Genomic DNA, 23,628 nt, shown 5'->3' on the forward strand with positions numbered 1-23,628 from the left:
TCAGCTACGGAATTTGAAATAACGTAGGATTACGTTGCACGTATCCTACTAAAAAATTTCAAACGATGTAGGACTATGTTTCCCGCCGCGAAAGTGTTAAGAAATTATATACGGTTTACTTGTTGTTAGAATAAACATTACGCAATGTAGCAAAATATGTTAAACATAGAATAGATAAGTTGATGTCTCTTACTAAGTATAATAACTGCATATCTGTAAATGATACAACACCGAAAGGTAATTCGTGTCATTTATATTGCACCAAATATGTTGTATATTCTTGTTAGTTTTATTTTGTGACTAAAAAATAATTACAAGAGCTGTAAAACACAGCCAATACATAAGAGATCTTCGCAACACAACATATACTGACACAATAAAGAACGCCCATTCATTCGACTTTTGTTTCTTCCTTTCTCATAACCTTAAACACCATCTTCACTTCAACTAAATTCACTTCAACGTTAACCTTATTATTCTATAGAACGACATCGTGAATTCTTAATAATTCTACACATACGGAATAATACATTCTAACATCCTGTATCTCTGTGACTCGAAAAGCCACCATTTAGTCTACCCAGAGTCAAGACAAAGTTGCACTCAACTGTATCGCATCGATTCGTACTACGCACTAGGCAGCAGTACGTTAGCGAGCTAATTAGAAATCGTACCCGGGACGTATACACACGCTCTCGCGCACGATGAAGTACGTTTATAAGATTCTAGGAGGGCGCGTGATCCGTAAACTCGTCGGGTGCGTGTACAGTCTTTACCCCCGGATGGAGTAGTTCCCTGAAATTACGTAACTAAAGCACTTACGTCGGAGTAATTTCTCGCCCGGCAACGATACCACCTGCCGCGGCGCGCGCTCGACGTCCCCGTAAATCGGTTTCAACTTCGAATGGCACCCTTACGGCCAGGTGACGAGGAAAATCTTCTAGCGTGCAGCGTACTCTAACCGACCTCTTTCCTTCTCCCTTCGCAGTGCACTTCATTTTTCCGGTCGGATCTGACGATAATGAAAAATCGACGCCATTACCGAGTCAATCTCCCCGCCGCGGCGCGGCACAGCGCGGCCGGAATGTTTTATTTATGACTCTCTCCGTTGTATTTTAACGCGAGGCCCCCGGTCTGATTGATTAGGTGTGGGAGGAAGGTGAATTAATTAATTGCGCCGAGGTCGAATCGAACGGTTGATTTCCCGTCGAATTTCGCGGTACGATGCCGGGCACCTGCCCGGAATTCTCCTCGGTTTTCCGTGCTGTTTCTCGGTCCGTCGGCTTTTTCGCGGAAGAGAAATACGCGACCGCCGACCGAGCTAACCGCAAGACGCGTCGGTGACATCGCGAGAGATCGGCGGAGGAGAGTAAACGTTTCATGGTGGAGGCGTTTACATAAGGTCGTATGCGAACGAGACTTTACGCATTGATGGCGTTGTTTGATTGATTTTTAATTATTGCTGATCAACAGGTTGTAATTTTTTGATAAGCCTTTTCATAATAATGTGGATTGTTAATGAATCATTGAACGAGAAATCATCTCAAGTAATGTAATTTAATCACTTACATTATTGCTTAATTAGTGTGTATTATTAGCTCATACATACGGTGAATTAATTTCGCATTATCGCCGGATGGCATTTATGTGATATCGGATTAATTTGTGAATGATGTTGTGGACATGAATACTTTAATATTATGGTTATATTATAACTATTATTATACTATCGTTGTATCATTACACTATTACGAATTACCATATCACCAGTGTATCAAATATAATACTTCACACTATTGCTTTTGTTAAGCACTCGTGAACGCTGATCCGGCTCAAAGGACCAAATGTACAGCACTTAGATTGTCTCGAGCACTTTTGAGTATATGCTGAATTTTTCTCGAAGGACCACCCAATGTTGAGACTAAGAGTTCTAATGACTGATTGACTGAATGATGTACCTCCCCGAATGGAGGTTTTCTGAAGCGATTCTAATTTGTTCCTGAATGCTAAATGAACGTGTTCCTGATTGAACGTATTCCTGTTTCTAATTCTCAACTGATTCTGATTCTGGTTTGTTTCTAAACTGTGTTCTAACTGTACTGATGCTGTTTCTGTCTGATTCCAAACTCTGACTGATTCTCAACTCTCTGAAAGGTTTTTATAATCCTCCTGGGCCCATTCCCTCCCTCTCGATGTACGAAGGTGGGCCTCAGGGGCGTTTTTCCATCCCTTCCTAAGTATGATAACCACTCCTGTATCGTCCCCTTCCAGTATGCCCGTAGCGCGGCATTTCCCTGGAGCGGGGGTGATGGAGTTGGTCGCCACGCTGGATGAATGTTTGGCAACGTTAGGGAAATTCGTTAGGTCAAGATCTTTGAGGACACTTTATTCTGAATTTTTAACGGACCCTATGGAACACGACTTTACGATACCTGGGCTAAAGTGAAAAAACAGACAATGGTTGATCTCTAAGCTGAACCTTTATGTGCCGCATATTGACTGCAGGCCGGCCTGCTAAAGTACCGAATGTAAAGCTAACGGTTATGAACGTCTCTATGAATATTTTCCCGTATCGTAAAATTGTCCCCTTGTTGTCTTAACAGCTGTATTATCATATGTTTAAAGTGCGTATGTTTATACATTTATGGTTTCTCCTAATCTGTAAGATTACAGTAAAATAATGACTTTTGTAAAATTGTATAAAATGTGTCGTTACGAAGAAGACAGAGCCTACTGAGAAAAATTCACTTTTACTTTCTTTTCTTTCTTATAAACTGGTATCTAAAGTTGTGTATGCCTATTAACACATGTAATATGATTACTATTATGTTATTCTATTAAGTGCGTATTTCTGTATTGTTATTTGTCTAAGCATTTCTTCGCTTACAATCCAGAAATACTAAAATACTGAGTTTTCCATACATTTTAAACGTAAGATTTTAATACAGACATAAATAACACAAAATTTGGTGATAAGGGAATATATGTATTTCATACTTCCGTTTGAACCGTGGAAAAAGAAAATTTTTAAGCTAATTTTTTTGATAGTACAGATGTAAGTAAGATTATAATCTTAATAATTACTAACATTTCCAACCCAACGTGGACCATCGTTGCTTTACAAGTTGTGCTGTATGAAATATGAAAACGCGCCGGGTTAACCAGTTAAGTGTGGAATTTAGTTTAAAAAATCTCTTATTATGCACACAATAAAATCAAATAAGGAAGTGTATATTCGTCAAACGCAGGCCAAACGCACTTATAATATAAAACGAAACGGAGAAGAATTACATGTTTGTCTAAGAAAATAAATAGTTTATTAGCTGAAAAGGTAGCACTATTTAGAGTTTTAAGATGACGTGTTTACTCGTCAGACGCAGTTAACTGGTTGATCGTGTTAACATGTTTCCGGTAGGTAAAATAAGTATCACCTGACATTCGAACTATCCTACCGATTTTTCAGAAATATTTTTACTCGCGACAGGCAAATATGAATCGATAATCTACAGTTTGGGGTAGTCGTCTTGTTAGCCGACTCCTTTTCCCGTGACAATGCGTCAGGAGTACTTGAATCCTTAGTACCACAAAGAAGAGTATCATAGGATTATTGGTTCCGTTTCTCAATTCACAAAATATTTTCACATGTATATACATTATATTATTATTTCTCGATGACAGTCTGCTCCATAACTATCGATTTTATCGGAATCGGATACTGAATGGAAATTGTATAGATATGAAAGGGTATGTGTTATAACAGAAGTAGAGGCGACGTTGAAATAAAATCGAACGATTTTGGCGCCTGATATTTTCAAAGCGATTGCTTGTTTATGACTTTACTGGTGAGTTTCTCTAGAGATGGTTCGAAAATTAAAATTGGTATATATGGTGGTGTTGATAAAAATTACCTTTTATATCTATTACATTACATATTGTGCGAATCCAAGGTGAAGTCAGTTAATTCTATTAAAGTTTGTTTAAAAATATTTAATTTTAACCATCCAGGACAGTGTAATTAATTAATCTAAATTATAGCAGTTAATTAATCGAGTGATCGATTTAGAAACTTTTTGAAAGTGGAATCTACATGACTTGTGGTTCCTTTTTTAGTAAATCTAATGTAATGGATTATCACGCGTTTAGAAATCTTATCAAAATCAAAGATTCCATTAATTTAGATCCATTAACTAAAGGAGTATTTATCTCTTTGAATCATGCAGAGTATATCGTTTATAAAAAATAAATGTAAAGCTGTTACTACATGTTACTTTGTTTTCAGAATAAAATTCCGTAAACAACAAGTTTAAATTCTATCCTTCATTGAAATAATAAACTTTATTAATAGCCACTTAATTATGAATTATGGTACTAAAGTATATTTCGTTCTGTGAAGTATTAAATAATATAATTGTATTTAAGATTATCGAATTTATTAATGTATTAAGTATATATAAATGAATAATTTTACGATCTGAGAAGGTTTAATGAATTGCTTTGTTGCGATTTGTTGTAAACAGGGAAGGCACACGACAAAAAGCGATGTTTGGGCATTCGCAGTGACGCTCTGGGAAATTTTAACATTCGCCAGGGAGCAACCATTCGAGGAGCTACCCGACCATCGTATCGTTGAGAACGCGACGTATTTTTACCAGGAGGATGAGAGGAGGGTAAGAATTCTTCGATATTTTCACACTCCATCCGTATACTTAACTTAAATGTCAACAATGAATCCTTAGATTACATTAAACATTCCCCAAACTTTCCGCGTTAAATTTTGATTCCTTTATCAATACTTTTTTCCCGTTTCATTTTTTTCTGATTAAAATATCTGTTAATTCAATAATTGCTTTGTATTTGAGAAATGTGAACATTAGAAGCATTGAAAGCAAATGGAGGTAAATATTTTAAAAATCTTTTATAAACTTTTATTCTACAACTTTTTCTTTAACTAAAAGTTTATAGAAGAGTTTTTTAAATATTTACCTCCATATGGCTACGGATATGCTAAATGATTAAAAGTACTCAAATTATTTGAAGAGTATTTTAGTTTAATTTATTCTTATTCTATAAGTACAATAGCTCCTCATTCAACATGAACGATTTCGTATTTGACAATAGAATAATATTTTCTCCTAAAATAATTTAACATAATCTCGCAATTTGAAGGTAATAGTATTACCGATGAATCCTCTATTTCCTTATCCTTAATCTTCTGATGTCCTTCTATTTCTCCATCTTTTTAAGCAATTGGTAACTTGTAGAGAAAAATGGGATAATTTTCTTTATTTCTTATAATTTGATACTATCTTTAAGATAATAAGAAAGCGAGCAGGAGAAAATAATAAAAGTTTGCAGCGAATTTATTAACAAAATATTTTTAAAATTTACCGATCTACCATCGTGTTTAGTTAGAATTCAGTTGTTTTAAAATGTAACAAACATATTCTCTGTATACTGCACAGAATTATTGACTATTTTTTAATTTCATTATTCATGAAATTTATGTAAGTGACCGATGACATATGGACGGAAGTGTAGGTCTGCAGAACTGGATAACAAACATTTCAACAGTCGATTTATGAGACCGTATATACCGGTGCGTGAAATATACATGCGACAAACGTTCACTGCCATTCAGAATGTTCGAGCACTGATTTATTTTTTCTCGAAAGCGAATTACTTTCAATCACAATGAAGTACTCTAAGCAATAACAAAGTAATAATTTCAATTTATTAATAAAAAAGTAATTTTTATACAATTGTATATTTTATCTATTAAATTATTCTATATTTTCTGTTGTATATCAGTTTCAATGGCTTATTTCATAGTACTCATTTCTAAACAGAATAAATCAAAAATAATTTTATTTCATATAAGTGTAGTTATCTTATAAACTGTACTTATACCAATGTCAAAGATAGTTTCTCTTATTACTTAAAGAAATTCCAATTTTAATGAATTCTGTTTTATTCGAATGCCATTTTATTTAAAAAAATTGATTACTTGATGTAAGTTTACAAGTTTCAATGTTGAAAGTTACAATAGTTATAATTATTATTAATAAAACTACAATAATTACAAGTTCGTCTTATACAAAACAAAGAGCTTCAAAAATTAAATTAAATAAATACCTTTTTTAATATAACAGAAAATAATATGCAATTTATTTTAAAACAACAAGAACATAAAATGTTTTCATTTTATATGTGGAAGATTTTAAAGCGAAAAGGTAAACGAAAATAAAATCAATTCACTATCATAATCACTTAAAATTAACTACCATCCATATCACGTTTAAATACTAGCTTGCTTTCTTCATTTTCTGTAGTTTTTATTATAGAATTTGTATGTTGCTCATTTCCTACTGACTGCATATATTATCGTTTTACGAGGAATCTCACTTTTACAATTATTTGTCAGCAATTTTTTAACTGCGTTATGTGGAGACAACATCTAAATTTTTAGTTCGCGTTACACAAGGTACCACTGTGCTTAGCATTCGTTGTTGTTCTGATTCACAGATTATCCTACCGTTACCGAAGAACTGTCCCAAAGACGTATACGACTTGATGCGCGAGTGCTGGCAGAGGAACGACGCGGACCGGCCGAACTTCCGTGAGATCCACCTATTTCTGCAACGGAAGAACCTCGGCTACAAGCACGGCGACTCGAACGACACCTGATACAGAGAACTGGAAGGCTGGAATCTGATCCGGCTTTCTATGATCGGCGAGCTGAACGGAAATTGGTGGCACAGCCCCTCTACGACCAAGCTCCACCAACAAACCAGACCAAGTTAGTACCTAGGATGACCGAATCGTACGAGAGAAGACGATCCTCGGATCATCCAGGGGGGTAGGTAAGAATCGCCGTTCACGATCATCTTGCAGCAGTTCATCGATTTGCCACTGCGAACCCGTTCGAACCGCGTGATCTTAGTCACTGACGATTCAAACATCAATTTTCTACACGACGATCCGGAGTTCTCGCGCGGGTCACCGCGACTTCATTAGCGCGATCGTTTTAATACACCGAGCGATCGCTGGACCGCGAGGAGTATTCGCGCGACTCGCATCCGAGAAACTCGCGTTTCACCGAACGCTTGTAATCAACGAGGTTTCCGAGTTTCCCTGGAGGGGTACACAAGAGTGCACAATGTTCATCGCGCGCGTTTACGCCGCGATTAACAGGAACGCGAACGGATTTGTATTTATAGTTGGACTGGAGGTCGGAGGATGATTCCGGCGCTCGATACGAAACGGGACGTTCCTATCGTGGGCCAATAGTCGATGAGCACGTTCGATAAATCGCACACACGCTGTCCTGAAATTAATACTGTCGGCAAACAAGCTTGCGATACCCACCGCCAACGACACCCGCGTCACGTTCGGAGTACACGTGGCCCAGACTTTCTGGATCGTGGGAGACACGACGTTCTTCGCGTCGCTTAAAGGTCCAATTATACAAGACCGCGCCGTGTCTGTATCGTGTTCCAGTCGCACTTCGAGCGCAAATCGGTTACCGTAGTTTTACACGGAACTGTTTATATTAGACTGGCTCGAATGTTTCTTTCGTTTTATTCATACTCAATGGATGCACTATACTTTACGTTTCGTGTCATGTTCTTGAATTATGCACAATCTACTTTGATCGTTTTCTTTCATCTCTTCGGAAATCTTTCCGAAACATCTGTCATAATAGACACTGCAAAGGCACGAGAGAAACTTATAGGGCAACCTAATATGTCTGTGCCGTGTCCGTTGCTATCCAGGCATGCCCGGTCGTATTTGATATCGATATTTCTCCGGTTTACCAGCCGGGCCACGGAAAGACACTGCCATAGTACGAATATGGATGAACATTTGTAGATGTCCTATCCGTAAAGTATTGACTCAAAGACGTTTCTCTTGTAGTATTAAGTATTGCAATATTGAGTCATTCTAAAACATTCACGGGACTTTTCTTCGTGATGTATTAATTATTTGTAAATATCAAATTCTCCTTTTTCTTTAGGCTTCTGCCACTACATATGAACACTATATCACGTTCTCTTTCCTTGCTGCGTTTCTTCTTCTTTCTCTTCATCCAAGAGCATGGCTATGATAGCTAACTCTTTCGTCAAAAATGACGCCTCGGATGATCTCTAAACGTACGCGAGTACTAATGCATTGATACACGGACTCAGCTTTGAGACGAAATAGCCACGGCACGGTCTTGTATAAAGCCATCTTTAACCTCTTGCCATATAATGACGAATGAGGCACGCGATAAGAATTTCCAGGTCGGTCTAATAAAAGTCAATGTTATTTCGTTGCACGTAGGTTCCAAGTGAAAGATCATTTTATTATTATCAATGTTTTACCTTCAAAGCAAATGCACACTTGACAGTGAACAGAAAATTTGTTTTCGATCTGGTAAATTTAATAGTTATTAATGGTAATAAGATCTAACAGGCATAGTCGCGAAGAAAATTGTATGGCAAGAAGTTAATTATTTCCGGGATGTTATTTCTTGCGCCCCAGCGCATCCGTCCGTTTCTTTTCGTCGAGGAATGCTGTTTTATATACCGGCTTTTGTTTTGAGAAAAAAGTTTCTGGGTTTGGCACATTTAAAAGAAAGGATACTTTAATCCTTTGTGGATGTGAACGTTGTTAAGTACTGTTAAATCTGAATACTATTCATTAAAAACTTGAATGTTGAGAATTAAAGAGTATGCACAGTATTCATGAGTTGTTAAAATGAAAAAAGTTTTTTTTGTCGCGACTGGACTGCGAATGCTTATTTAACATTTTTGAATATCGACTTTTGAACAAGATTTGCCAGAATTGTATTTTTTGTGTTAAAGGTCTTATTACGTATATAATTATTATGTTGAATAAATGAAATCCTTCGTAATATAATTGCAGGAGATTTTCAACATCGCAAGCAACGGTTCGCAAATTTTGAAACACTCATTCGTAAAGGGTTATTTAAGAGCAGAAGAGTGATGGGAGGTGGATCATTGGTTATTGGAAATAGGGAAGAATTAAAGTATTACTAATTGACGAAGTTTGTTGTTGTGTTTGATTTTGAAAAGAAGGGAAATAGAATTGGAATTAGTTGTCTTTAGAATTGTGCAAAGTGGAGAAATGTATAATAATGATATGAAGGAGTGTGGATTTCTAGAAAACAATATTAGTTTTTATTTATATGAATTAATTTCAAAGGTGTTTCCTATGTCCAGCAAATACATTTTTTACAGCGTGATTCTTAGTTTACGTCAGGAAATTTTTTAAACATGTTTTTTATGTCAAACTTATTAAAAAGGATCTAATAAAAAGTAATAATAAATCAAATTATTTTCGTAAACCGTATCCTGAGACTGTATTGCTTGTCTGTCCGTATTCATTAAATGAATTTTATACTGTATCATAAATTCTCGTTTTCAGCTTCATATTGGTACGTAAAATAAAATAAATATTTCTCGAAATTATTTTCATCCTGTTACTAATAGAAGCTGTATTGCATATGTTCTGTTAGCAAACTTTACTTCAAAGAAAAATTAAACAACTCTTCAAAAACATGCGACTAAAAGAAATTCGAATCATTTTAAAGAATAAATACAATATATTCTGCTTTGCCATTTAGTAATTTTCCTATCGAGTATCTCTCATAGTTTGAATATATACAACTGGATTTGAATAGTAGATTAAAAAACTCAACGATTAACAGTTTAAAATCTGTTAATCAATTTTTCAATGAATTTGCTTGTCAATTACAATCCTAAAATAATGTAACAATTAAAGTAAATGCACCAACGTATCATATAGTTTTCTAATAATTATTTAAAGAAATATGAACATAAAATACAATAAAGCAAGTCCCCAAGCATCGTAGCTTTAAAATTCGTCTTCAAATTCCGTGTGAAAAATTCACAATTACCTTGTAGAACGGTTACAATTTCACATTCACAAGCTCCGTAACAAAAGGTGCAATAACCAAGGATCTATCGCGTCGCTGCTCCGACGTTCAAAATGAGTTAAAGCGGCGGATGGGACACCGATAAAGTATTCGGCAAAGTTCGTTAGCTTCGCGAGAACGAAACGCGACTGAAAGTCGTTGGTTCTTTTTCGGCGAGGTTTTAATTAACCGCCGCTGACGAAGGAGAAACAGACGGACCGCGCGCAGATTTTGTATCGGCCGGAAGTTGCACGGCGCTTGGAAACTTAAGATTGCCGATTAAGTTGTTCGGTGCGGGCCGGTTAACGAAACGGAGAACCAGTGTCCCGTGACGGGGCAGCTTCGTTAGGGAAAAAGAAAGGAGACGAAAGTGAAGGTATATTCGGCCGATAAGAATAAAATTCCTCGAGCCACCTACCTTTAAGTTCCCAAGAAACTACTAATAAGCTTAAGGTGCGCTTAACCGAAGTGCATAAATGTTTGACAATACCAATAGAGGTTGCAGTATAAAATTCGTATAAATATATACATACAAATATATACATATATATGCATATATATATGAATATATATATATAATATATACGAATATATAATATTATCAGTATAGCTATATTATAAATATATTATATATATATATGATATATATAAATATATATAATAGAGCGTGTAAAGAATGTTGAAGAATTAATCGATAGTATAAAGAAAATGATTAGCGAAACGTCGTTTATAAGGCTTCGCATTCCTCTCGGCGGTCGAGCGACCGTTTTGTGCTCGTTAAACCCCCTTATCGATTTGCAAAACATGGTCGCTGTCCCGAGAAACCGAATCCGACGAAACCATGGAGTCGGATATATCGTGTGATTCTGGTCTAGGGTATTCGTAGATGGTTAGAGGGTGGGGGGAGATGAAGGATGTAGAAGGAGAAGCTGTCGTGTGACCTGAAGTTAAGTTTATAGGAAAGAACAAGCTCGTTCCATTTAGCCGATAGATATTCTGGTTTGCTCCGTAAATAAGTACTAATATCTCGGTCATTCAAGGTAGCATCGAAAACATCTTCATGTCATAAATTAAATGTTGATTCGTATTCTTACTTTCGGAGTATTTTCAGAAAGGACAGTTTTTGGTTTTAGATACATGTTCTTCAGGCTATTGATAGCTTGATATTACATTAATATTTCAACTTGCGAGCACTAAAATCTTAAGATGAAAATACGTTTTCTTCATTTTTTCATTAACTTTTTGCAGTTATCTTGGCGTTTGTTTGTATTTTAATTCCTTGAGTGGAAAGGACGAATCTCGCCTGCACGTGCTTTCCGCACGAAAATTGATTTTTGTACATTTTACAAATCTGCCATGTCGTAAACAAAATAATTTTCTTATTTTCATAAGTAAATTTAATTAAACTTGTAATACTACAATTTTATCTACAATAACTGTATCAATAAAATTGGAACAAGACTAAGTAACGTAAGCAGAAACATCCGAATCGAAATAAATCGTAAGGCAAAGGGTTAACAGTTTTTGAGGTAGACTTTGAACGCATCGATTTTCAAGGGATAACTATTACTCTATAAACTTGAGTATGTGTCATTAAAAAATATATTTATTCTTTCTTGTTTAGTTGTTGTACGAATTTATAATAGTTAATCAAAATCGAATGGGTTATATAACCTTCCTTGTTAGAACTGATCTTGTTCATGCCGGGTAACAACAGGCTTTGGTTTTTCATAATATCATAATATTATAATATTAATTTTATAATATCGTAATTATAACAATGGAAAAGGTTCAACATAAGAATGTAATCATACAAAGTTAATCATTTTCTACTATATATATTGGATTTATATTAGTAAATTTCATTTTCGATTATGGACCTTACTTAGCCAAGATGTTTAAGCGTTTTAATGATAAAAAATGTACCCATTATGGAGTATTAATAAATATCGGACACAATAATTTTCTTATAATTTTTATGCTAACTCCGTACTTTAATTATCGCGTGACATAATTTTCGACAAGGATCAATTGATCTAATTTTATTCATTCTTTACTAGTGTTCTTCCCTAATTTTTGTATTATAAACAGCTCAACAAAATATAAATCTACGAACTGAAATTTGGAATGACGTGCAATTATAATTATACTGAAGTAAATTGAATGTTAATTATTTTTACAAAACATTATCTATATTAATTCGTTTATCGCAATATTCATATCAGATTCAAATAATCCGGATGAATATTAAATTCTTATATTTAAAATGAAAATTGTATTATCTTCACACGTATTTGTCGAACCATTATCTATCGGGTATTGGATCCGAGGTGTTCAACGCGGAACAATGAAGAACTTATATCTGTTAGAACGAATTGTGTCGCCAAACAGGCGTTGGAACAAAAGGTAAACCGATGTGTTATTATGGAATTTATGACGTTACTCTACTAACCAGTCACTACAACAATCTATAAAATATAAATCGCCGTAAGAAACATAAATGACGTACATATGCGCGGCTGGAAGTAGTTCTGGTAAGAGGACCAACGGTCGGTTAACTAATTATCATCAACTCGCATCATATTATACATACATATATATCATTCCAATGAAAATACAACAGTGTTTCGAATTATAGGACAAATATAGATATTGAAGTCCTTTTACAGGACTACGTTCGTCGCTCCATAAATTAATCAAGAGATATCATTTTGAATATGAAAATTCTACGATATTGTCTATAATGTGACGTTGGTAATTTAATATGATGATTATAAAGCTAAGGATCGATATAGCGGTAAGGAATACTGCCACTCTATTAGGAGAACCTATATAATATCGAGCGAGATCTCATACGAGTCGATTCCTGATTCGGCTCGTTGACGAAGGATAATCGATTCATTTGGCGACGCGCGTGACGAGCGTTCCAATCACGCGGAAACAATAAGGGAAAACAATAAAGGATAACTGGGGAAAAGTGATCACGGTCGATCGTACAGAACGTGACATGTTGTGTCGCGAAGGATTGATGTACATATCTACTTTGATGAGCTTAATGAAATGTATTGGCGGCGTACGTGGTCGATTTAATGGGCGCCTTCTGTACGATCGAATTGTCTACGGGAAAAAGTATACACACAGCCCTTCCTACAAATTGAAATGAAAAATGTATTTGTGTTTTTCCATGCATAAAAACAAAGAAAGGAAGATACGTGGGATTTTTGTGGGAATTCTGAGAGACAACGAGTTAACTCATCAAGTGCATATTCAGTAGTATCTTTTAAGTTAAAATTTCTTCTATTGTTAATTTTCTTCAAACTTCTTATATTTTTTGGATTAGTCATTTAAATTATTAAATTCAGTTGTGTGATAATATTTTTTTAGCAACATTACTTGCGCTTTATTTACATGTATTACAATATAATTCGTTACACATCGTTTTTATGAATTTTTTACTAGATCCATGCGGATTTGTATGATGCAAAATTTAACGGCTTAACAGATTACAAGAGTCCTGTCTTTATGAAAACTATTTTTTTTTACGTGATAATTAAGCGCTCCAGCACTGTCTATTCAGGTGATGGAATCGCGATGAAAATTAATCGCCAAAATTGGATCACCTATAAAAGGAGCTTTATTAATCAAGAATTGAATATCATTTCATCAACATATCATTCATTCGACAGTGCAATATTTGATGTCCGATAGGGACGTGAATGTTGCAAATATTTCGATTAAAAATATTCACGTACTAAATCGAAAGAGAATAACATCGAGAAAGAATTTCATTGTTTTGTAAATATTATGAAACGAACACATATCCGGCGTAAATCGTTCTTTGATCGTGTTCCACGATGTGTTTCTCTTTGTAGGAAGAATTCCTACCGTGTGGAGCGCGCGTTTAAGAAGTGAAAGAATGAGAGAGCGTGTAAGAGAGTGATAGAGACAGATATAAATATGCATATATTATATATATATACAAGTGAATAATCGTTGAGGGTTAAGCGACAGATTCATTGAACGAAGTAAATTCACTGAACTAATCGTTCCCAATGTAGCGATAATCTTATGAGCCGTGAGAAACACTTTGTACAGTTTGTAATAACGTAATCGCAAGTATACGCGGCATAGTTCACACCTCCACCGAGAAAGTGATTAATCGACTGTCTCCATTGTACGTTTTTATTCTTTGGAGGAAGCGCGACCGGCGGAAGAACGAGGTTTCGTTCCAGAATACGAATTTTATACATTAAATATGCTTCCCGCGTGCTACTCGGGATAATATAAACAACTCTAGGTAAATGTTTCATTATTATTTGTGTACAGTTTTTATTAATTTGCGTTTAAGTACGTTGACAGTGGACACAAAAGAAGCGAAAGTTTAATTTGGATATAACAAACGCATAAGTGAAATTACATTTAATTGTCGAAACAAATTATGATATTGCAGTATTGAAATAATTACTTTTAATTGCTCGGCGATTGACACGTTTTCCCAAGCAATTGAACATCGAACAAGTGTTTACAAATATTCAAGTAAAGTTATTAACAGTTGCTTTTACTTAGATGAATGTTTATACGTCAAAGGACCCTTTTTTTATTTCTCATTGAATATTCGGGTGGTTTCTGTGGTTTTTGTTAGAAGAGTTCTTTTTTCTGAGGGATTTTATTAAACCTTATATTGCAATGTTTTCTTAAGACCAATACTTAAATTTTCAAAATAATACAATAAATCTTGTTTTTAATAAGATATTATTCAAATCGATATCAATGAAAACTATTTTATTATGACGATTATAAATTGAAAACTTGGTTTTTTCTTGAAATTTTAGTTCTTTTTGTTCACTATGCATGTCAAAATATTTATACGTGGAAAATTTTGTTGCATTTTTTAGAACGCATAAAATTACTTGTGTGATCGAGGTCAAATAACTTGCTCCCATTACATCGATTATATGGTACTTGAACAAGTTTTTCAAAAAAAGCATGATTGATTAGCCGAAAGAAGATTGGTGCTTATCTGCAGAAACTAATGGATCATACTTTGACTTCAGTTGCAGCAAAATTGATTGACCCCTTGAGAACAGGAAGCATTGGCCATGCTTGCTTACTTCGTCAATCTATGTCGTGTGTCAACGTATTTCTCCGTTCTTCTATCCATTTAAGCAAACCTTAGCGAAGAAACTTCGATTATGATCGGAACCCGTCGTTTTAAAAGGTTTAATATCACAACACAATTTTCCACAGAGATCTCCGTTCAGTCAAATATGAAATGGTCAACGGTTATATTGGAACTATCTATGGAACATTGTATTTACTCACAATATACGAGTATATAAAAATCGTTTGACGAATCTGGCTTCGCGTAATCAAATTTAATTTCAATAAAAGCGGAATTACAGACTCTATCCACAGCAAATATTTACTAACATTTTGGTTTCTATTATTTTTACTCATCCCTTCAACTATTAAAGTCACAACCAATTATTCTAAATTATAGTTTTTGTATTAAAACTTTGACATATGTTAGACACTTTTCAAAGTAATATTAATAGTTTAGGTGTGGAATGTAAAGTTCCGCAGTGCACTGTGAGAATTGTTTATCATTGTATTACAACGTGTAATTATATATAGAAAGTAACCTGAACACAGTAATTATCTAGCAATGGAAAACTAATTGATTTATTTAAAAAATTAATGACATTAATCATCCAAAGTTAAATTTGAAGAAGGTTATTCGGAGCTAAAAAATGAAGGAATTAAAGAACAAGAGTTTGAAGGTTCTAATGTTCACGATGAGTTAAAAAATTGTTTTAATATTTAGTTAAATGCTCGTGATTCAAAAATTGTATATTAACCATATATATTGTGAAATATATAGGTACGTGATTATTTTTACTATAGATTAAGTTAAAATAATTTTTAATCTCATTGAAACAGAAAACTATTATTAGACACTTGAAATTATAACAATAAATCGTTTTATGGATAATGAATATGAAATAATAAAATTACTTTTCTAAATTACCGATTACTACTAAAATTACCGAGAATTAATATTGTTTTCTACCTTACAGTTAGTGCTCTTCACAGGAAATAAAACACAATTGCTCTTTATAATTAATTAAAAACTTTAGATTTCATTAAAAAAAAACATAGTCCAATCTACACGTCCACAGAAAAGTTCCTTACATTAAATGAAACGTTCTGAATCTTATAATAACTCAAACAAGTGATCTGGCAATACACGAATCCTTACACTTCACGCAACAAATAATCAAATAACACAACGCAAATTAGCGTACACAAATTCATATTTTATTATTTATTTAAACCTGGTGCACAAAACTGCAAACTACAATAATTTTACGATATCTGGAGCAACCATTCCAAACATTTTTCTATACAAACATTGATACGAACATCTAGACACGCGACGAAAAGACGCAGTACGTCTTTCCAGCGGAAGAAGTTAAAGCCCTCCGCAATGAAAGGGTAGAAACTTACAGTCCTCGCTTTATGAAGAATGAAAAAAATGCATTAGATGAGCATGCAGCTGACCAGGCATTGTAAAGGACGAACGAAAGTGTAATTTCACTGGGATCTCGAAAATCGAATGGACCGTTCTTCCGCCGCGCGCGCCGCGGAGGGCGACCGTCCCTCCTCCGTGAACAAGCTTTGTTTTTCCGCGCGCATATTCACGCAGCGGTGGCGTACGTTCAGCTTTCGGCGTCTGCCGGCTTGGGCCGTCGGTCGCAAACAAAAGTCGGAACACGGAAGTGCCGCGTACACGGGAATTCCGCATTCGCCGATGGAATTTAATATCCGCTGCCTTCGTTATGAAACACGATCGTGCTTTTTCTCCCCTTTCATCGGCCGGCCGCGAGCTTTCGTTTTTGCAACCCGATAGGGGCACAACGGGGCCGAATTGATATCTTCGCTCGAGCCGACGGATTTTGGCGAGCACCGATAAACCGCGGGCCTGCTCGGGTGTCCTCGCGCGGATCTTCTTCACCCTCCTGTTCCCGATCAACGATGCGACTGTTTGTGTTCGCCTCGACGCTGCCGGTCTGATTTTTTCCCTTGCTGGACGGAAATTTCGCTTCGCCCGATATCGCGACCGATATTTCGGCTTTCCCGATGTTTGCTTCTGCGTGCTGTGTGCGCGTAATTCGTTCGAATACTTTCGTTATTAATTTCTGCGCGCTGCGGCGTTATTGGTTTCTTGTGGACTCACGGGTTACTTTCTGCGCGTACGGACTTTTGTATGCTGGTATGAATGTGGTATTGTTTTGTTGTTGGTAGCCTGCGGATGCTTCAGCGAATGTAGCTTTTTTGAGTATGATTCATTCTCGCAGACTGGTATCATGGGCAATGGCGTCGGATGCGTAACGAGAGTTGTCTGGTTTAACCCTTTGCGATCGGTGTCATTTGTAATTTGTCTGCGAAGTCGGCATCGCTAATTTGGCGGCGTGATCTTGTTTTGTCTGTATAGGTGTAAAAATTAAATTTTTTTTATTTTTATATACTACAGCTAATATTAAACAAAATATATCAGTTCCAAAATATTCTGTGCTTTTTCTTAATGTTCATATGTTTATTATAAATCACTTATGAAGAAATAACTTCAAGTAGTTGAATTTGCTCCGACTAGCTGGTAGTTCCAATAAAGAAATATACCGATGGCAAAGGGTTAATGAAAATGGACACTGCAGTGAAGTTTGTTAACACTTTATTAATCGGTATTGTATCATTTCACATGGTCGTGTATGTACAAGCTGCCCAGTTGAAGGAGATTATTTAGATATTTTTTTTATTTTCATTTTGAATTAAGATATTTAAGTGATTTCCCAAGAAGCATATGGTAAATGACTTTCTCTAGCCGAGGCAGCTTATGTATTAAAAATTAAGGTAAAACTGCAGTTACTATCTTTTCTCTATCTCAACTATTTCACTATCATTTCTTTTTAGATGATTTCATTTTAGCGCTAAAACGAGAAATCAGTGGGAGGAAGTTCGAAAGGTTACATAATTATTAAGTTAATATTAAATTGACAAATATAAAAATTGATGTTTTCATCAACTTTTTCTGATAAAAGTTTTATAGCCTTGTACCTTCTGAGATAATTGCTAAAAAATGTTTGTTACTGCTACATTGAATTCTATATATATATATATGAGCGTGTCTGCGAGACAGCCGCAAGCACAGCCCCGCGGTCATCGCGTTGGCTGTGGTATACAGCAATAAGCCCTCAATCGTTTCCTGTTACGTGTACTCTCATCGACAAAAATTCCTACAGTCCCAGTCAATCGCGGCAGTTTTATACCCTGTTTTGTATATATATATAGAAATAAGTTTTACTTAGGCCAAGTAGAAGAGGGGATCCACCCTGCACCGATTCTTTTTATGCAAGTGAAACTTATTTCTATATGCCCAAAAAAAAAATGAACGTACGAAGCTACTGGTACTTTTGTCAGAGAGAATATGCGAAACTACGGCTGATGAACGGTAACATGTTTAGAAAAAGACTTATTTCAAATGATGACCTTGGCAACAAATATCAAAGTCATTCCAATTGGTAAGATTGTTTTCTTTCTGTATAATCATCAAAACATATTTCTGTATAATCATAAAACAGGGCCCTCTAAACAAGAATAATAGTAAAATTAAAAGAATTGAGGAAAAGCATTAAACTGCAGTTTTACCAAAATGAAATGTCCACACTCATTTATTTGTAATAATCTTGAAACGAATTATTGGCGTGGAAGAATTGAATGAAAAATTGAAAAATATTAATTATTTACTATTAAAATATTAACAAGTAAAATGCCGGTAAGTAAAGTGTTGAATACTTTTATGTTATATTCTTTAGAATTGTATACTAAATGACTTTTTTGTTTATCGAATTTGTTATTATACAAGATGATAAAAATTGTCTAACATTTTGAACATCAGCCATATTTTTAAATAAGACAAATAATTTCTGTGTAGAATAACATTGCGTATTACAACGGTCATTATACACCAAGAAGATATAAGTGCGTGTTGTTATACTATCCATTTCTTTTTTATGTAATGATATCATTTATAAATGTGTATGTGCAACCTGTAACGTCGAAGTTAAAATTTAAAAATAAAAGAGTTTGTACGACGCTGATAATTGCTTTCAATTTACGGTATTTATTATAGTATAAAAAAAAATTAATAGTCATTTAAAATCAGGCAAAACATTTATTTAGTGATAATTTATAATACGACAGTTTATTGCGTATAGTTTCTTTTTCAATGTTATATTGTGAACGGTACTGCCAATTAAAGCAAGTGTCAGCAGTAAACAGCTCTGTGGTTGAGAAACAAAACGACACGAGTCACATTTTTTAAAAGTTTTGAGTACATATCACAATTAAGGTTCGAGAATAGAAATTATATTCTCCAAAAACGAGAAAGAAATTTTTCTTTCAAAAACAATGGGTGCAGAATTATCGAAATCGACTGTCAGTTATTGACACATCGAATTTTAAATCGTGATATCCCAAAACGGAAAACATGTGATCCAGAACGATTTGCCTAACAGCCACAGGAATATCTCCCTTCAATCACTGTCCACCAATAAATTAATCCTGAAGGGTATAAATCGATGCGAAAGAATTCCTGTTGATTTAAATTTATATTTCAGTTCCTGACGACAGAGACATATTTTCAATACCCGTCGTTTACATTAACGCAATTCCCTTATTGTATAAAACAGGAGAATATTTATATAATAAAAGAGAGCTGCGCGAACAACTTCATTCACGCTGGTATCAGGTACAATATTTGCGTTCATACGTTTTATGTTACGTGTCCACGTAAGAATAGACTTTTGCAAGTTGTTTCCAATCCAATACTAACTGTCAATGAGTCCCAGATTTTCATTGACTCGCAAATTTTACTTTCAAAAGTAATACTTTCAAGTAGGCATGTTACACTCGCTGGAATAGGTATGTTGCAATCGTAATACCAATCAATATCTAAAATACAGAAGTCTTATTGTTAGTCAGGTCGTCAATCAATCAACATGTCATGCATGAATGGTCGTAAGAATTGTCTACGAACCGATTGTATTCAGAAATTTGTATAATTCATTATCAAATTACAAATTTTAAACGCAACAACTATTGAAAAAAGTCACAAACTTTATAATTAATGCTTAAACTGCTTATCTTAATAGATATGGCAGTTTGATTAATTTTTAATTTTTCAAAAACACCCTCAAAGATCAATATAAGCCTCAAAATTAAGAAAAATTGTTAGAATAAAAATTTCATTTCCTTCTATACATATATCATATAAATCCAATAAATTATTTTTGAACTTTACGTAGCGCAGAATTTCGAATGATAAAAATGATAAATATTTTTCACGTATTGTTTACATATTTAAAGAACATATCCTTTACAACATCATTATGCAGCAACACGAAACTCGAACAACATAAAATTTTTCATTCTAACAATTTCTTTTTACCTATTGTAGTATCCAAGACGTGCACGAAACGTGAGAAACCGCGCAGAGGGTGGTTTCACCCTGGAAAACTAAAAAATGACACAAGGAGAATTACGCTGGAATTTCTACCGAGGCACTCTACAAATCTTACTGAATTTCCCTTGCGAGTTAAGTCTAACTATCTACTGAAATCTACTAGCTGAATCTACGACCTAAATCTGGTTTGCGATCGCGTTATATCGTTTCCAGCGAGAGTAGTATTACAATAATTCATTGGGATCCGTCGCGGCGAAGACACGAAAACGGGGCAGGTTCGTCCCGTCGACCTATGGTTTCGGCAAATAAATGTCGCGAACCGACTGGCCCCGCGAACGCGACGCACCTGCCAATCTCGACGTGCAAATATAAACGGTGAAATGGGTTGTAAATAGGCCGACCGCTCGCAGCCGCAGGTACAGGGCCAGTTATCTATTGTTATCGGCGAGCATATTGACTGTCGTGCATGGTTAACACTCGAACGCAACCTTCCACCAATCCCTGTATAAATGTCACACACTTGTATTTAATACGTTTGTACATAGCGATTCGTTTTCAATAAATTACTCAGCGCTTTGACTTTTACCCCCCGGTCACTTCCTGCGACTTCCACAGATCCAATATCGCGCCGGCCATCTTTGCGGGACGTTCTCTTATCTTCAGAACTCGAAAACAGCGTAATAGCGTTAGCGTTTCGCGTGGTTCGGTTCATTTCGTTCTGGCGTTTTATTTTTTTCTGTTTTTTCTTGTGTCTCTTGTACCTTCGTTTTCTGTTTGTTCGTTGTTGCTTTGTTCAGTGTCCGTACGCTGCAATTTGGCGGACAACATGAAGGGAACGAGTACGCAATGCTGGAATTTCTGCGGAGGAAACATTGCATGGTCGTGCAACCTGCGAGGTAAGTTAAATTCTACTCCGTTTCTTGAACCCATGTGCTCTTTTTGTTTATTAGAAATCATGGCGCTGCGGCTCCTCGCGAGAGTTTTCTCTGTAGCTTTCTACATAATCAGAGGTTTTTAGAATTTTCTGCCGGTATTATTGTTAGCGGACTGCGTATTTAAAAGAAGCCGCACTCAAATGGCTGCACTCGTACTTTTTCAATTTTTATATTTCAACTTTGAGGATTAAGAATTGGAAAATTCGGTAATATTTCATTTAAAAGGATTATGTATAAAGGATTAATAGAGCTTACCATCTTTTTTTAAGCACTGAGGATTAAGAATTAAAATATTAATTACATTTTATTTTTAAAGGATTAAAGATTCCAAGCTTTAAATAACATAAAAATCTTTTTAGTATTTAATAAACCGTTTGTCTGTATTTAGTTCTATATAATTATGCGTGATAAAAATGAATAATTTCTAAAATATAATCATAAGACCTGTTGCGAAAGTAATATATTAAAACAAACCATTTAAACGATTTATGTAATATCACTTTACATTCGACTTTTTTATAAACTGCAACAGAAAAATTAATTTGAACGAACTTTAATGCCTACTTCTTTTATTTTTAAACGCACACATGGTAGTAAGGTTATTAATTAATACGATTAATATAAAAATAAATGTAAACCTAAATTAAGGACACAAGGATGGTAAAACTTGTGTTCACGAGTGTTAAAAATAACGAATATGGTCCATCATTAAAAAGTCAACAGAATTTTCCCATCAGTCGATAGATAAGTCGCTAAACAACTCAGTTTTAATTCCTTTTAATTGACAATAGTTTTTTCCAATGGGGTGTTTCAGCGAATATAAATTCCCCATATCTGCGAGCAAATTTAAGTAACTACCGACAGCGTTCAAATGCCAATCGACTCAATTAATAGCCGGAATAAAATTCCGATTACATTCGCAAATAAAACCTGCATGTACTTCGTATAAAAATCCATCCGCGCGAATAGTCACCGAATTGTTTGAAATCCGATTATGACAGAATCACTGCCGATTCGGAAATTTATCAAACTAAAGCTTCTTCCTCCCCTTCCATAGCCCCTCACACCCTAGTAATTTGACAATACCACTCTTGTGAAAAAATTTCATTTGAACCTGTTCGCGTATTCCAATCTGAAAGTGCGAAATTCATTCGCATCAGTCCGTAACATCGGCTTGAAAACTGAAAACTTTTTTTTCTAAGCGTATGAGGAGATATTGTTTTTTATCTGTGTTTTACTGGATACCCACGGGAAGTGGGGACTTCGACAATTGGATGCACGCACTGTGAGTTATAAAAGTTGCTCACTGCACGTAGCAAAATTACAGAAGAAACATTGAAATAATATGAATAAAACGGCAATTAATTGAATTGTGCTATTACAAGTTCTAATTAACGATTGGATTCATTATTCAAGGTATTTAACCTTTAATTTTATATTCCTACATAATTTAATTTATGCTGTTATAATAGTTAAACGGAATTGTTTGTATAACAAACGCCACGGCCATGTTTTACAAAAATTTGTAGGTGTATTTTTTTATTTTTGATTACACCTGTATCTTGAAATGATCACGAAACCACTGAAAAATGGATTTATACACATAAGAATTATTTATTGCAAAACTTGAATCTTTATTTTCATATATGGAACAGTAGCAAGTCGCCAACGTATGGGAATAAAGACAAAATGGTTTGCGCTGGTCTCGAGAGTCTTGTTTTAAAGGAACCAATAAACCAATAAAAAGTAATTGACTGTATAATTTGATGCTGTTTAATAGACCAACCTGTATAAAAAATATGTACACTCTTGAATACGTGTATACAGTTTATAACGTATATAGTTGTGTAAAGCATGCCGAATCAAAAGTTTTCGCAAGGGTTATTAAGGAATTACCAAACTTGACGCATGACAAGATCCATTTTGTTTTAAGTCGCTTTAGTTGTCATAAAATTTTATAAATGTAAATTTGTGAAAACGTACACAGTTCGTTCATTACATTCTATCGTGCGTATGTTATCATTCTGACCCCTACAGTAGTAGAAGTGAGATCAACATTTTCAATTCATTCTACTTTTTCACATAAAAATATTATATTAACCAGTTAACTGTGGAAGATAGTTGGAAAAACCCCTCGTTCTGCGCGCAATAAAATGAAAAAGTGGAGCGTGTACTTATCGAACGCAGGACGAATACACATAGGGTATATTTTAATGAAAGATCAAAGCGAA

The 23,628-nt window shown here is 34.8% G+C and overlaps 1 protein-coding gene across 3 annotated transcripts in view; it reads left to right on the top strand.

The window, feature by feature from the left end:
• Ddr (discoidin domain-containing receptor 2) overlaps positions 1 to 21,047 on the top strand; it is a 433,820-nt gene extending 412,773 nt beyond the window's left edge. For all 3 annotated transcript variants that reach the window (XM_031970341.2, XM_031970342.2, XM_076369034.1), the window contains 2 exons: positions 4,518 to 4,667; positions 6,523 to 21,047. In XM_031970341.2, the coding sequence (XP_031826201.2) occupies positions 4,518 to 4,667; positions 6,523 to 6,684 (312 nt within the window). In that variant the 3' untranslated portion in view covers positions 6,685 to 21,047. The remainder of the gene's footprint in view (positions 1 to 4,517; positions 4,668 to 6,522) is intronic.
• Positions 21,048 to 23,628: the final 2,581 nt, after the last annotated feature.

This window comes from Nomia melanderi, chromosome 7 (assembly GCF_051020985.1).
Source record: "Nomia melanderi isolate GNS246 chromosome 7, iyNomMela1, whole genome shotgun sequence".
Classification (NCBI taxonomy): domain Eukaryota; kingdom Metazoa; phylum Arthropoda; class Insecta; order Hymenoptera; family Halictidae; genus Nomia; species Nomia melanderi.